The 15583-nt window shown below is 39.0% G+C and overlaps 2 protein-coding genes across 2 annotated transcripts; one reads left to right on the forward strand and one right to left on the reverse strand.

The window, feature by feature from the left end:
* Window positions 1-8: 8 nt before the first annotated feature.
* On the reverse strand, window positions 9-10129 carry LOC134213364 (voltage-gated purine nucleotide uniporter SLC17A9). The gene is made up of 4 exons (XM_062692370.1): window positions 9776-10129; window positions 8926-9706; window positions 8647-8863; window positions 9-494 (listed from the first exon to the last, which is right to left on the reverse strand). The coding sequence occupies exons 1-4, from the start codon at window positions 9856-9858 to the stop codon at window positions 247-249; spliced, it is 1329 nt and encodes a 442-aa protein (XP_062548354.1). The 5' UTR covers window positions 9859-10129; the 3' UTR covers window positions 9-246.
* Window positions 10130-11371: 1242 nt separating this feature from the next.
* LOC134217623 (uncharacterized) lies at window positions 11372-12749 on the forward strand. The gene is made up of 3 exons (XM_062696424.1): window positions 11372-11940; window positions 12007-12191; window positions 12253-12749. The coding sequence occupies exons 1-3, from the start codon at window positions 11485-11487 to the stop codon at window positions 12719-12721; spliced, it is 1110 nt and encodes a 369-aa protein (XP_062552408.1). The 5' UTR covers window positions 11372-11484; the 3' UTR covers window positions 12722-12749.
* The last annotated feature ends 2834 nt before the right edge of the window (window positions 12750-15583 follow it).

The raw sequence follows: 15583 nt of genomic DNA on the forward strand, positions 1-15583 counted from the left end.
GCAAAGTGTTTTTATGTTTTTAAATAGTTTATTTCGGAAATATTTAATACCCATACATTGTCTTCGATCCATTTTAGTCTCGAATCTCGCGCAACTTCCGCGAGAGAGCGTTTTGGTACGTTTTCAGCTAGGAATGAGTCACAATTTTTGTTGTTCGCCTTATCTATAAACACAGTTAGGTATTTAAAAAAAATTACTAAATTTTGCATTTGCCTGCCTATCCGTTCGTTCATTCCAAAAATCGCCCTATATGATCGCTTCGGCACTTCCGAAGATCGTAAAGACGAACCAACCGACAGTGTTGATTGCGGCCGCCGTGCTAAATACTGCAGACCAGCTTTGCGTGAGCTCGAGGATGTGCCCGGCCAGGTAGACACCTAAGAAGCCAGGAATGGCACCCACGGTATTCATGAGCCCAAAAACACTACCAGAATGGCTTGGTGCCAAGTCCTGGGGATTCACCGTTACGGCGTTGTTGTGAAATCCAGAGAGACCTGTTTAAAAAAAAATACATTAGAAAATTTTTTAGCTTGGGGCTTCAAAATAGGTACTGAGCATGGTTTTCACGCGTTCAATGCAGTAGAAGCATGTTAATCAGAAAGATTTTTGGGAGGAATAATTTCAATTTAGAGCATTTTATTAGCATTTTCATTTGCATTGAGCAATTCGAAAAAAATTGGTACAATCCTAGACTATTGCATGCGATTAACATCACTTTCATTCGTTTCCACATATATTGGCCCTTATTACGGATTCCACTTTCACTTTCACCTTCACTCCACCTAACGATCACTTCACATTTGTTGTCCTATTACCGTTTCGACATTATAGGCTTTATGCCCACGTAGCGTCTTTTCAACACTAAGTGCACGTGGCGTTAAAAAGGCGTAGGTGTGCATCGGGAAAACGGAGTCACGCAGTGTCGCCGCGCCGATGCGCACGAGCGTCATTTTCACGCTGCGTGCACAAGGCGTTAAAAAACGCTATGTGGGCATCGGCCCATAGTGAAGTGTCGCCTCGCAGCTTAGTGTTATCACATTTATTAACTGCCAAGATTTCTAAGCCAAGTTACCATTTTTGCATTCGTATATCATGAGGCTTACACGATGATACTTTTATGCCCAGGGTAGTCCAAACCGAAAATTTCGTACATCTAATGCGATCAACATCGACTTCGCTAATGACATGACAATCATTTTTTTTCCTTGTTGAGTATTAATTTCTACGACCATTTATTAGATCTATTGTGATATATGCCCCATTTGATCTAGCTTTGTCAAGTTAACGCATCATTACTATTTAAAGCAATTGCATAACCTTGACTACCAGCGTTACCCAAATTTTTTGAAAGATCTAAAATTTTGCGAGTGATAAATACGTTTGGTGTGATGGAATGTTTAAACTGCTTCGCAATCAAGGTGTTTTTCCAGATGTCCTGTATTTTAGAATGTTCCCAAGATTTGAGTGCCATTCGAAGAGAACACGCAAATACACCTCAAAATGGTTCGGGACCTATGAATTGTCGAGATGAACCAAGTCTTGCCAGCATATCAGCTTGTTCATTGCCTTCAATGCCACAATGGCCAGGAACCCAATACAAGTTCACTTTGTTACGACTACCCAAGGTTTGGAGTGACTGAACACATTCCCAAACGAGTATAGATCTGCATGTTGCTGCAAATATTTGAATGCCTATAATTTCTGCGTAAGCATAATTTAGAGCATTCAAGAATAACCTGAACTTCAGCTTGGAAAACAGTTGGCCATTTGCCCATGGAAATCAAAATATTTATTTCTGGCTTAGTCACGCCTGCTCCAACTTGATTGTTCAGCTTTGAACCATCGATGTAAAATACAATTGATCCTGAGCGAAGACTTGGTCCACCGTTTGCCCATGTATTTCGCTCAAGATTAATTACATCAAAATAACGAATAAAATTGTATCTTCTCCTCATCAGTCATTATTGTTTGTGATAAGTGAGTTGATATTTATTTTGTTTAGAATACTAAGATGTCCTTTTAGGTCACCTTCGAAGAGGTTTGAATCTCTTTTGATCTTCAAAGCACTCTTCTCTGCTTCTAACTGAATAAATTGATTCAATGGTAGCACGTGGAGCAAAGCGTCTAGCGCTTTATTCGTCGTGAAAGACATGACAATCATAGTTAAAGGAACAATATTAGCGGATAGCGTAAGTACAACGTACACCCATAATACGGTAGATCACTTTGACGTAGTGTGTTGCGGTGTAAGATCTACCAAACAGAACCCTAGCTTAATCCATTTTTATAGCTAGGGCAATAAGTTGTGGTAATTAAGGATTCATCGTATTATGTCCCCGCTACCAACAGCAGTCTCAGAAATGAAACATAATTATTGTTACCTTGCAGACAGTTGAAAGACTCGAATTCCTCTTGTTTGAGGCTAGACTGAATGCAGCGGAAACAATTTTACAAGCAATTAGTCCTAAGCTGAACTGACTGCTGGAAAAATCGAGTTAGGGGTTTAAATACGTACTAACTCTTCTTGAACTGGTGAACAACGGTAGTGAGAGCAACACACGGAAGTTCTTATTACTCAATAAATTCTCTTGCTTGAAATGGGCTTGTAGACAGAGCTAAATTCCGGGTTTTCTTTGTTTTACTGGTGTTTATTCTAGAAGCAAGATAAGGATGGTGCTAGGGCGTCGATGCTTGGCCAAAAACAGTATCACTGATCTGTTTTCTCAAGAAAGGATTGATTTCCTATTGATAAGAAGCGCGCCTTCAATGGGGTTGCTCTCTGTGAAGGCTCTAAATAGCGGGACCATGTCATGGTGCTCTTGAGAAAACAAAACAACAACTGTATCGAAACCGATACTGCATTGCTTATCAATGAAGTAATTCGACATGCACTTTAACACTCAGGATACGGGTAACGCTTCAATAATTCAATAACAGGTAGCAATGGCACACCCGAACAGGAAAAAAAAGTACAACCCAAGAAGCTGTTAATGAACTCGTGGAGGGACTGCATTCAGTCTGACATTCAGCCTTCAAAGTGCTCAGCAATGATATTCAGCAAACGGGCTTTAGAAAGGAACTATCCAATTTACATCAACAATACCAGAGTCAACTACGAGAATTCTAGACTATAGACCAGTGCATGATGACGTAGGTTGACAGTTCACAGAGCTTTTTCACCGGGACTTAGCCTCCGGCGAAGCTTCCGATAAAATTGTTTCGTCATTTTATTCGCATGTAGATGTCCTTTGCGATTGATTTTATGCTGAATGCAAAGAATATCACTGAAATATTCGGATCACAGCAATTTTAAACTAAAAATATGAATTTTAATTTTCCCCTCATCGATTTTTCTTCTAACACCTTAAGGGGATACGGGAAGCACGAACAATCATCAAATCGTCATCATTTTCATCATTGAATGCTTAATTTTGTTTCTACAACAAATATGATTTTGAAAAAGTATCAGCGGCGCGTGCTTACTCGCAATCTATATGCTGATACATTTACAGTTAGATCAAACAACTGAAAACCGAAATACGCAGCTCCAAAGTTATGAGGTGATAATGCTAGAAAGAGACAAAAGATAGGAAAAATAACACGGCGTGTAGTGTTTCCCCGAGTCACCTTAATGCTGTCCAATGAGCAGCTCGAAGTAGCTCGAAGTTGTTCCCGTCCTGCTCGTTCTTTTTTGTCAACAAATGGGCATGAGCAGGACAGGGAGAAACTTCGAGCTACTTCAAGCTCTCATTGGACAGCACTCTTGTAAACAAGCTCTGTGAACTGCCAAAATAAGTGAGCTTTTTGATGATTTCAGACAGTCTAAGTAGTCTCACAAGCTTATCCCACCGGAGATTGCAACCCAAATCACCTCCACTAAGATGCAAAACAAAGAACTTAATTCGAACTCTCGAGGATAACGGTAAATCTGTTACACTAATGTGAACATTGCCATTAACGAAGTAGCGGATAAAGAAGCTAAAGGAGCTTGCCTAGAGGGAAATCCAGAAACATACCATTTCTCTTCATATGATATCGCGTTTCAAACTAAAGTTAACGTATTGAATACTTGGCAAGGAGCTTGGAACATTGGGACTAAAGGGAGATTTTGCCACAGTATTATATCTTCCGTTGTTTTTATGCCTTGGTATATCGGCTTCAATCTAAATCGACGCCAGATTGTAGTTCTCTCCAAACTTATCAGCAACCACTCCAGGATAGCTACTGATTTGAAAAGAAATCCGAGGACGGGGCTTCAACACCAAACCATTTGTTGTTTACGTGTGGGGAACATGAGACAAACAGACAAGACCTTTGGAGGGCCATAACCAAAGCAGGAATTGATCCCGATGTGCTACAATATATGTTTTTGTTTGTACAAAAAATGTTATTAAACCAAAAAGCAAAATTTTTGCTTTCAACAATATTTTTGTTAAATAAAAAAAAATTGTAATAAAAAATTATTATATCAAATTTCTTGTGATTATCAAATATTTTATTTTTGGTTAGGCTTCGTGTGAATTATATAACCATAATAATTATATTTTATTTCTGACACCATCTACTCGTCTCTTCCTTTGAACGATCAAGACTCTGATGTTGGAAATGGGGTCCCCTTTGTTTTCAAAGTCTCAACAAGGAAAAGAGTAAAACAGAGCCAGCGACCCTCGAAAAAGCTAGAAAACAGCCTCAAAGGATTCCCTTATCCACCATGGTCAATTCGCAAGCGGCTGGAAATACTCAGAAACGTTCGACTTTTGTGTTTTTCGAATTTTCAGCCAGAAAGAGAGCATAGAAAACGAACGGAACAACCTCCGGACACTACTATGTTCACGCTTTCTGATGTCGTGGAGCTCATCCTCAACTTCTTTGATGCTTCCGACCCCATGAAGAACATGGTCAAAGCGGTCTTCCTATCCTATTCTATTCTGACTCCTCTCCTGAAGCAGCTGGCTTCAAAAATGCCCCTTCTCGAGTCATTCGTATCCTTCGATGACTAACTTCATCGATAAACTTCATATGATTTCGATTCTAGAGTGGAACTGTCGAAGTATTCTTCCAAAATTAGATATTTTCGATTTTTTTTGTTAATAAATTACAATGCGATGCTTTTGCTTTATGTGAAACATGGCTAACACCAGGTGTGAACCTTCATTTTCCTGATTTCAACATAATCCGCCGCGATCGGGGAAATAGATATGGAGGTGTGTTGTTAGGGATCAAAAACAACACTTATTCTATAGAGTCGATCTTGCTCCGATGTCAGGCACCGAAGCTGTCGCGTGTCAGGTGACTATTCGAGGAAAAGACCTCAGTATCGCCTCGATATATCTTCCTCCAAACACCGCGATATCTCGTAGAGATCTCACGCACATCTGCTCGGTTATGATCGAGCCACGATTGTTCTTGGGAGATTTCAACTCCCACGGAACAGGCTGGGGGGAACTGTAGGACGACAACCGTACAACAATGATATACGACTTATGTGACGACTTTAATATGTCAATTTTGAACACAGGAGAAGTTACACGAGTGGCACCTCCAGCTTTCCATTTGTTCAAGCTCATTATCGTTGGACTGTACTTGGAAGGTGGTCCAAGATCCTCATGGTAGTGATCATTTGCCGATCGAAGTCTCGCTGTCCAATGAACGTAATCAATCTATTTCTATCGACCTCTCATATGACCTCACGAAGCACATCGATTGGAGAAAATATGCGGAAGCCATCATTGATGGCGTACAGGCGATAAAAGCACTTCCGCGCGAGAAGAGTACGAGTTTATATCCCAGTTGATCCTTGACAGCGCTCTTCAGGCAGGCCAGTGCCAGAAGCTTCGGTTCGTAGGAAACCACACAGTCCGTGGTGGGATGTCGAGTGTACACAACTTTATCGCGAGAAATCCAGCGCGGTTTAAAGAATTTCGGAAACATGGTTCGATCGTACTTCACAAACGGTACACCGCGCTCGAGATCCAGTTCAAGAAACTGGTCAAAGTGAAGAAACGCGGATATTGGCGCAGGTTTATCGCGCGAGACCTCAATGAAAACTCTGTGGACCGTCGGGAGAAGAATGCGCAACGCGTCGTCCGTATTTCTTCTTCTTTTTTATTTAGGCGTCGTCCGTAAACGAAGATCGTGAAAGCTCATCGCGGTGGATACTCGACTTCGCAAAGAAAGTTTTTACGTCAGTAGTAGTGGGAAGTTAAAAGTGAGTAGTGAGATGTGATAGTTGTGAGTAGTGAGATGAACAGAAGCAAGGAGTGAGAAGAAAGATGATAATTGGGACGTGAGATCCGATATGATGAGTAGGGGAGAGATATGACACAGAAAGGAAAAGGAAGAAAAAAAAGAAGAAAACATAATGAAGGAAATAGAAAGAGTCCTAAAGTCAAAAGACTCCATTATTCCATTTACTTCCACTAGTAAATGGAATAGTGAAGTCCTGTAACTTTGTAACATTTCCTCTAAGAGAAAATCCATTAATTACGTAACGCAAAAACTGGCCTTTACCAACTATCCCTCCCCTCTATGTCACACTTTTCGTACCGTGCTGTGCCCTTATTCCAATCAGCGCCTAATTCCGTTCACGCAAGAAAAAAAAGATAAATAATAAAGAGTTTTTGTCTAAAAACAACAGAAAAATATCCTTGTACTTTTCTATGGTTATGTATGCATGAAATGAATTGAAAACCAGTTTCATTTTTAGCGATTAATAGTGAAAATTTAAACTAAATTTGTTGGTCGTCACTACGTGCGCCATTTTGACTGTTTTCGTTAACCCATTTGCTAAGAACGTCTGTCATAATATTTAAGCATTTTTAAGTGAAAATTTTCCCTGGATTTCAAACACAGCAGCATAACATGATAAAACAGGTAACATTATAGCGTATTACCAAATTGTTGCCTGTATTTTCCCGACAGAAAATTCTGAAAAGTGAAAAATATCTTGACCGGAATAAGGGTACATCTAAATCTACTCGTTCCTTATTCCGTTCATTGGGTTTGGAGGATGGATTCCGAAAATTCCGTGTTTGAGAATATAATCTATGAGCAAGAAAAGAAGGTACATACATGAAGCCATATGAATAGTGAAAATTTGAAATTCTATCTCGCAAGCAGGCAGACCGAAAGGAATTCCGTTAACGACTCCACTCGAAAAAAATATGGAACCTTTTTCAACTCGTGCCGGGAAAATAAAGTTTTTCAGTTAATGATTTAATGATGATTTATAAAGTGAATGCTGGACAATGTTAAGAAAGGGTTTCCGGAGAATACGGACAGTTTTAAACAGCACAATCCATAACTGCGGCGTTTTTGTTTAAAAGCTTTATCCGGTAATTTCTTTGCGAATTTATATAAAAAAAACACTACACTCTCTGAGCTGCAAATAACGTTATGTTTTACCGAAATCCGTGAATACTTCGTAGAAGTAGGGTTATCCGGTACTTTTAAGAATATTCAATTTGCACGAAACAGTGGTACGAACAATTCCAAACAAACAGAGACATTGTTTTGGAAGGTTCAGGTCAGAATTAAAGGCCTAGTATCCAGGCTCTAGTAAAAATTACGTTGAGGATAAGGTGCAAAACTCCAATAAGGAATCGTATCTGTCCTTTTCTGTGGCACCTAATGCAACTGGGCAGCTAGCATCAATGTTCATGTTGAATATATCTCGAATGGTAAGTGAAAAATAAAAAAAAACTCAACTTGGCTATACTAAGGAAAAATAATTCATTGTATTTTAAATTTTTAAGGAAATTACATTTTAAGCAATATTATAATAAATGAAAAGATGGATTTGTGAGAAAAATGATGCCTAGTATTAGCATCTCCAAGAAATCATGATTGGAATTAGGAACACGAATGAACGGAATTAGGAACAATGCCATTTCAGATGATTGGAATTAGGACCACATAATTGGTCAATTTTGTTTTCACTAGTGAAGCCTAAGTCTATGAATGCATCCCATCATATTTTATTTTCAATTGTATATAGAAAATAACACTATGTAGCGAAATTGCAGCTTCAAAATACTAAACGGCTATTTTTTAGAGCTTTTAGACATAGCGCATTGTCTTAGGTGAACGGAATAAGGGCACAGCACGGTAGTTACATTTCCTCAAGGGAAATGCAAAATTATTTTTAAATCCCTACAGAAAGAACAATTTGTTTCATTTTCATGTCCGTTTGTTTGAGACATGCGAAAAGGTGAATTAAATCTTTTTTAAACCCCCGTTTTTAATCTTTTAAACTGACTCCCGAAGCAGTTTGCCTGCATCGCCTGCATTCAGGTAACATGTCAGTCTGATATCAAAGACAACTGATATGAAAAGTACTATTGGGAAAACAATGTGTATATTTTCAAGAGATGGATTTCCGATACCGAAAGAAGATGGAAGAGCTTAGACACTAGAAGCATAAGTACTAGAACGCTAGTAGCAGTATATGTACCTATTTTTTTTAAGTGCCAAAATATACTTTATAGGCTATTTAGAATACGAGCATTTCAGAAGGATTTGACATGATATCATATGAAATAAAAATGAGATGAATGAACTTTGACATCAAGATACTCTTGATTATGTCGTTAGGCTCGTATTCTGAATAGGCTCTCAATATCAAATGCAAAACAGCAAATCACTCACCGATGATAATTGACATACACGCCAGGGCGATGTTGAACTGCTCAGTGTGACACATGATGAACAGCGCTGCATTCTGTCCGAGGAAACAGAAACTCTGAACAAGTTTCCGAATTTTCGTTAATGACCATTGCCGGGAGATCAAGGTTTCGGTGAAGGCTTTCCCGAGGATGATGACAGGTGGTAGAGCCAACCATGGTATCATGTTCACCACCCATCCCTAATATCGGAAAAAAAATTGTAAAAAATAATTCTGATTCTAATAACTTTTTTTTATCTCACCTTAGCATGTGGAAAATTTTCGTGGAAGTATGTTGGTAGCCACGAAAGAAGAACAAAGAAGCAGTTCATTTCACACGCATGCGATAGAACGCAAGCCCAGAAGGAAGCTTTGCTAAACAACTTGAGCCACGGGACGGCTTCCGTGTGACCCAGCTTGGAACATATCCTGCTAGGCTGAGAGAGGTTGATTATCCGATTGCGATCGGTTGCCATGGTGAAGTAACGCAAGAACAGAGTCCACGACAACCCTAGAAATCCGATTACCCGGAACACTGTTGGCCATCCGAAATAGTCCAAGATAAACGACCCCAGGATACCGGTCAGTAGGATACCGAAGGCCGATCCGGATGTCAGAATGCTGAAGAAGCTCGTTCGCTCCGATGCACTCAGGTTTTGACTAGTGATGCTGATCATGCTGGGGAAGTGAATTCCCTGGCAGGCTCCGTTGACGATGCGCACAGCAACGATAAACGGTATAGAATAACTTGATAGATACGATGCCGACGTGATGATGTTTGGCATCCAGAATGTGATTAGCGACCAACCGATGGCGGAGAGTAGTATTACCCTTTGACCACCAAATTTATCACTAAGATAGCCTCCGAGGACCTGGGTTAACGTGTAGCCCCAGAAGAATGAGCTCAACACCGTTCCGGAATCTGTTTTGCTCCATTTCCGCTCGGATGCCACAGCTGGTACCAGCAGCGGCATCGTTGTTCGAGTGGAATATAACATACATGTTCCGGCCAGAAGCGTTAGAAACCATGTCCTTTTTTCGTTTCTGGAAGGGAACATTATGTATGCGTTATTCTCGATTATGATTTACTAGAAACTGAACGCAATTGCTTACCTGGTCCATATACTCTGACTGTCGTTCAAGTCTCGCAGTAGCGAGTACTTTAGCTTTTCCTCCATTGGCGTAGGTTTAACCATGGTCCGTACTTTCCTCGTTAGTTTCTCAACAACTCTGGCTAGTGCTTGCCGAGTTCACAATTGAATCCCTTTCAGTAATTCTTCATGATGCCAGAAAGTGTCGTCCTTGCCGATTGGGTTTACAAGTCGTTTAAAAATAAACAGACAGATGGGCTTCCAGTAATGCTTACAGCTTTATTTATTTTATGTGGTCACTGAATATTTTTCTTCTCGATAGAAGAAGCACTGTGTCGTTGTCGTCTATCCATCTATCATCATCAGCAAAGAAGAAAGCTGTTTTTTATGCAAGATCTGTCATCTGCTGGTATCCGTTTGTATGTGTTGGCTTTAGCTAAATGCTAAGTATTGTATGCAGATAAAAAATAATTCAGTCAAAATATATTGTAGTGAAAGTCTATCAAATGATTTTGAGGAAAACTCGCTTGTTCTGTTCAATTGAAACCCGAAAAAGTCGAATAGTAAAATTGTAATGCTGTGCCCTTTTCACACGAAAACTCAATTGAAGAATTTAAGGTAAAAATAGACAAGACGATGTTGGTTCAACTCAGATGTAAATATATATGGCTAAAATAACGTACAATGATCATCTCAGATAGCAGAAATCTGAACAATAGTCGGATTTTGAATAAATAGATAGTACCAATCTTTATTAAATATTTATTTGATTATGTACGAGATTAAATTACTTATATTCAGGACAATCGAGAAAAAAAACTATGACCATCCATTAAACTTTTACTTATTCGGTGTATACCTCAATATATTCTGTAACCTTGATGTTAAACGTTCAAACCATCCACTCTAATCTATATCTATAACTCTTGGCACTAATATTTAACAAATTTATGACAAATGTTCAGCTTCTGATTTTTAAGAATTTAACGATAAATCGCACATTGACAGTTATATCACTCAAATTTCCAGGGAAAAAAAAAAGGATAAATAATATAATAAATTAGCAATCATATATCATAAATTCAGAAATTTTGTAGAACAACGACTTTTGGGGGAAACAGTATTTTTATGCACTTAAAAGCTTGAAAATCACTTTAACATGAATAAAACGTGAACGGAACGAATCGCAATGTTCACAAGACTTGTAAAACACACCAAAAGCTTCCGTATAGAGGCTGTTGCGATGGTTTTCGACGTTTATATCTCTGGTTAGATTTAATCCAACATTGAAAATAGCCCAAAAACACTAAATCGACTTGAGCCACCTCGAAATTTTATCCGAATTAACTGAAAATTTGACAGGAGACTTATTTTAGCATAAGAATTGTGATTCTGGGCTGACCGGTTGAATTTTTGATACTTTTTGAAAACATGAAGAGGTCTAATGGATATATGCAGTTTCTCAAACAAATGATTCTAATCTATTCGTGATTAAACATTAGGTACAGTCGCTTTCTGTTCCAATTGCAAATCACGAGAATACTAAAACTGTGCAATCAATTCTTGCATGCAAGTTTTAGCTCTTAAAACTCATGTACTCGAATTCATTCCACTTGTTCTTGACTTGCCGAACGTATATATACTTACTTAGTCTGAATAGTTTGTTTAGAACCATATACGAAAGGATTTAGGTTCACAGTCTGTACCGGCAAATACCTAAATACTTCATCGATGACCAACCAAGAGCCCAGATATCGCGGTCTTCTTCGTACCGAAACACGCTGGGACAGACAAAGGCAACGCAAGGCTGAGCTGGACATCAACCGTGTTGGTCTCGGGGAGTTATTGCACGAGGTTCAACAGATCGAAAATGTTTCGTGCCAGGAGATTAAAGGCCTCGCGTCCAGAATCAAACGTCGCAAGCATGCCGATGCGAACGATTTGATCAAGCTGAGCTATGGATTTCAGCAGAGCGGTGAGAACATTTCCGAATTCGTTCGGATAACCGGTGCTATCAATGTGCTGGTGAAGGAATTTACAGGCCATGATTCGGATTTGCAACTGTTGGCCGGAGAGTGTCTTTGCAATCTGACACTGGGATGTGACGTATGTTGTGAAAAGGTGGCCACATTCGCCGGAACATATTTGATTACATTGCTGGAAAATGTGAACAATAAGAGATTGAATGTGAGTACCTGTAATTTTCTTACCTATTAATCTAAATTTATTGGCTCTAAGTTACTGTTGTTTTAGTACATTTGTATATGGACGATTCAGAACATTATTTCATCCGGGAGAAAGTCTATGCAGATTTTGCATTCACAAGGCTTGACAGCCACATTAGAACGTCTTTTGGAAGAAACGGAACACAATGAACTACTGAAGGAAATACTGTTCTCCATAAGTTTGATATTGGATTATGATGATGAATTTGTGAGGTAAGTAAGAACTATCATGAACCAGTTCAAATGCAGTCAATAACGTCTTCCATATTTGCAGCAAGGAACAGATCTTGGTGACATTACTACCTCAGCTGGTCACTAAAAGTCCCCAATTAGATACTTTGAGGGTACTCTATCTAGGACTAACTCTGACCGGGTTCGAAACGTTGGACACTTCCGCAGCCCCGAACATCATTCGACATTGTTTCGAATATATCGAATCAACATCTACTAGCCAGAATGAAAATTATTCCGGGGTTTTGTTGGCGATACGGATTATGGCCAACCTAGTGCCAAAGAATGACAGAAATGCGGAGTTGATATTACATGAATGCCAAGAAAAAAATCTTAAATTAAGTAGCTTGTTCAACATTTACTCGGAAAACGGCCATGACAAAATATGCATGGAAATACTTTGGTTGTTGGGAAACGTAAACAAACATGTTTCCAATCAAATGAAGGATCATTACTTGCAATACGACAATTTCGTCGCTGAATTAATAGTACCAAAATCTCTATTGGGTTAATGAATAAAAAAAATATTTTGTTAAAAAACATTTTTTTGTTTATCTGAGAAGCGGGCTCATTAGGAATTAAGAACTGATACGTAATTTTTTTTTTTTTAATTTAATTTCTTTAATAAAATAATTTAATTTTTATTTGAAATCCTCATCCGCATTATATCAGAAATCCAATAAAAAAAAATTAAACTAATAATGTGACTCTCACTCCGTAACACCACGTAATTGTGTCTATTCAGGGTCACGTAATTAAAACTCTGAACAGCATAATAACGGTGTTTTTTTGTACAATACCTATAAAAATAATATATTGGTAAAAAAATTTGAGCCTTGTCGGATCCAACGAATCCAACCAAAGCGAGCATGTGCGGCTCAAAGCGACCCAAACCACCGAGCGCCTGTTTACCATATAGGTACGTCTCGCGATAGCGTCTGTTCCCCGTGTTAAGGTTACCGGTAGCCTCACAACTCGGGAATTTGGTCCGCTGATTTTTACCCCATGTATTTTTACATATGCGATATTTTCGGGATCTCGGCACGGAAAATCAAAATCCCGGCCCCATTTAAAATGCACGGGGACTAAAATCCGGCGGAAAATTTTTCCGAGGTAGCCTAAAGTAGCCTTTAAGAACGGCTGAACATCGTCCGAGTGCCAGCGAGGGACGGTAAGGGGTCGTCCACTAATTACGTAAGCACTTATGGGGTGAGCGGGGGAGGTCTGCCATTTTCCTACGCTCCATATAAATTAAAAATGATTTGTATGGGAAAAATCTTACATGGGGGGAGGGGGGTTTGAAAACCCCAGAAAAATTGCTTACGTAATTAGTGTACGGCCTCTAAGTAGCATGGTTCTGCCGAAATTTAGGGGATTTCAGGACCTGCATTCCAGCCTTAAAAACAAGCAACGAACATCAACAAGAGAAACGAGACAAGCGATTAGAAGCTCGTTTCATAGAACTGGAAATCACTGGCGGAGACATAGGTGGGGCACTACACGATGCAATGACACCATTGTTCTCAACGGCTATTATTCTTGCACCAAGCGGTGCCCCACCAAATAACAATCACCCCTATTCTTGTTTACGGACGAACGAAACTTTCGAACGAATGCGGTTCGTTCGAATCGTTTCCCCATTTGATTTTGCTGGCGTAAACGAGAATGCGCATCAGCTTTCGTTCGAAAACGCGTTCGTACGTAAACAAGAATAAGGGTGAATAGCTGGCACCGTCAGTGCTGGAAATCTCTCCGGAGCTGCGGCAACACACACGAGCTGAGAATAGGGTAAGACGGTATAATATGCCCCCTCCTAAGGCAACTCCTTGATAACTTTTTACTTTTCAACGCAATTTATGCAAACTTCGTGTTATTTGGTAGTCCAGGAAGTCGCAAATGCATTGCCCGTGAGTAGTCATATAAAAATATTACAGATAACACTTAATAAAGCGTTTTTGAAAAGTCATGAAAAAATGAATTTTGAAAAGTGCCTGGGCAATACGCCCCACCTCAACCAAAGACGTTTCATAGCCCTTCATTAGTATTTTATCAATTCCATAATAAAAAGGCTACAAATCCTTATGCGCTTGACATTAAAAAACCAACATAGGTCCATTCAATCAGGTGTGAATTACATTTTAATATTTTCCATACAATTTTGAAGCAACTGCTGCAGTAGAGTGATTCAAATTTTGACTTTTTTGCTCCCCGATTCTTAAAAGATTGCATTTGCCTTTTTATTAACCCACCTAAATTTTTAGCTAATTTGGATGTAAATTGAGTGAGCACGTGCGGTTTGAATTTTGTATGAAAATTGCTATGAAAACAGTAACTTTCATGTAAAACCGTTCCCCAACGCTTCCCTTTAAGCTCTAAAAACAGATGAGTACATTGGCAACATGAGAAATTTTACAGGGAAACAGGCCGTCTTTGTTGCGAAACGATTTGATGCTCGCAAGAAAAGTTATTAAGAAAATACTGAATCGTGGGAAATTCAATTTAACACGTAAAAGAATAACATCAATATCAATAATGAGCATTTTTGTTTTCTTCATAACTTTGCCTCCTAACGAGAAATCGCTTCGCAACAACAACTGCCTTCCAGCTTGAGAAGTATTCTGTGTAGGCAATGCGTTGATTATATTTGAATAGTTCATGGGCCACCTCACGGAACGGTCTTCCACATAAGGGTCAGTTTTCACAGTAATTTCCATACAAACTTCAAATGACGTGTGCACAGTCAAATTACATCCAAAATTGCTTAAAATTTAGGAGGATTATTAAAATGGCAAATGCAATCGTTTAAGCATCGGGGAGCAAAAAAGTCAAAATTTGAATCACTCTACTGCTGCAGGCTCGCTGCGCTTGTGTCCAGTTGGTAAGGGCATATCGTCCTGCCTACACTGGGGCGTTTTGGCCAGTGAAACATGTTTTCGAAAATCGTTACATTTTTGAAGATGGAAGCAATTTCATATCTTATTAACCACTGAGAAAAGTTATTTTGTTGCCCAACTGAGTGTTCCAGTGCAAGTTTTGCGGACAGTATGCCAGAGTCGCTCCAGAATGTTGATCAAACAAACATGAAAAGTTACATCAAAACTGTAACTTTTTGTATTTTGCTATTATTTTCATTGTTTAATACAAAAATACTTCCACATTCACATAGTATGATGGGTTTACAAATATTTATAGGTACCAACTAATTTTGACCCTTAATTAGTTATAGTTTTTTAGAAATCAAAGGGGGGCGTTTTGGCCAGGTGGGCGCATTATACCGTCTTACCCTATCATTTTTTTGTGGTTTAAAATTCAGTTTATTTTGTCAAATTCATGTTAGTTTTTATAATGTTGTTTCGAATTCAAAAATCTATAGT

Source organism: Armigeres subalbatus, chromosome 2 (assembly GCF_024139115.2).
Source record: "Armigeres subalbatus isolate Guangzhou_Male chromosome 2, GZ_Asu_2, whole genome shotgun sequence".
Taxonomy (NCBI): domain Eukaryota; kingdom Metazoa; phylum Arthropoda; class Insecta; order Diptera; family Culicidae; genus Armigeres; species Armigeres subalbatus.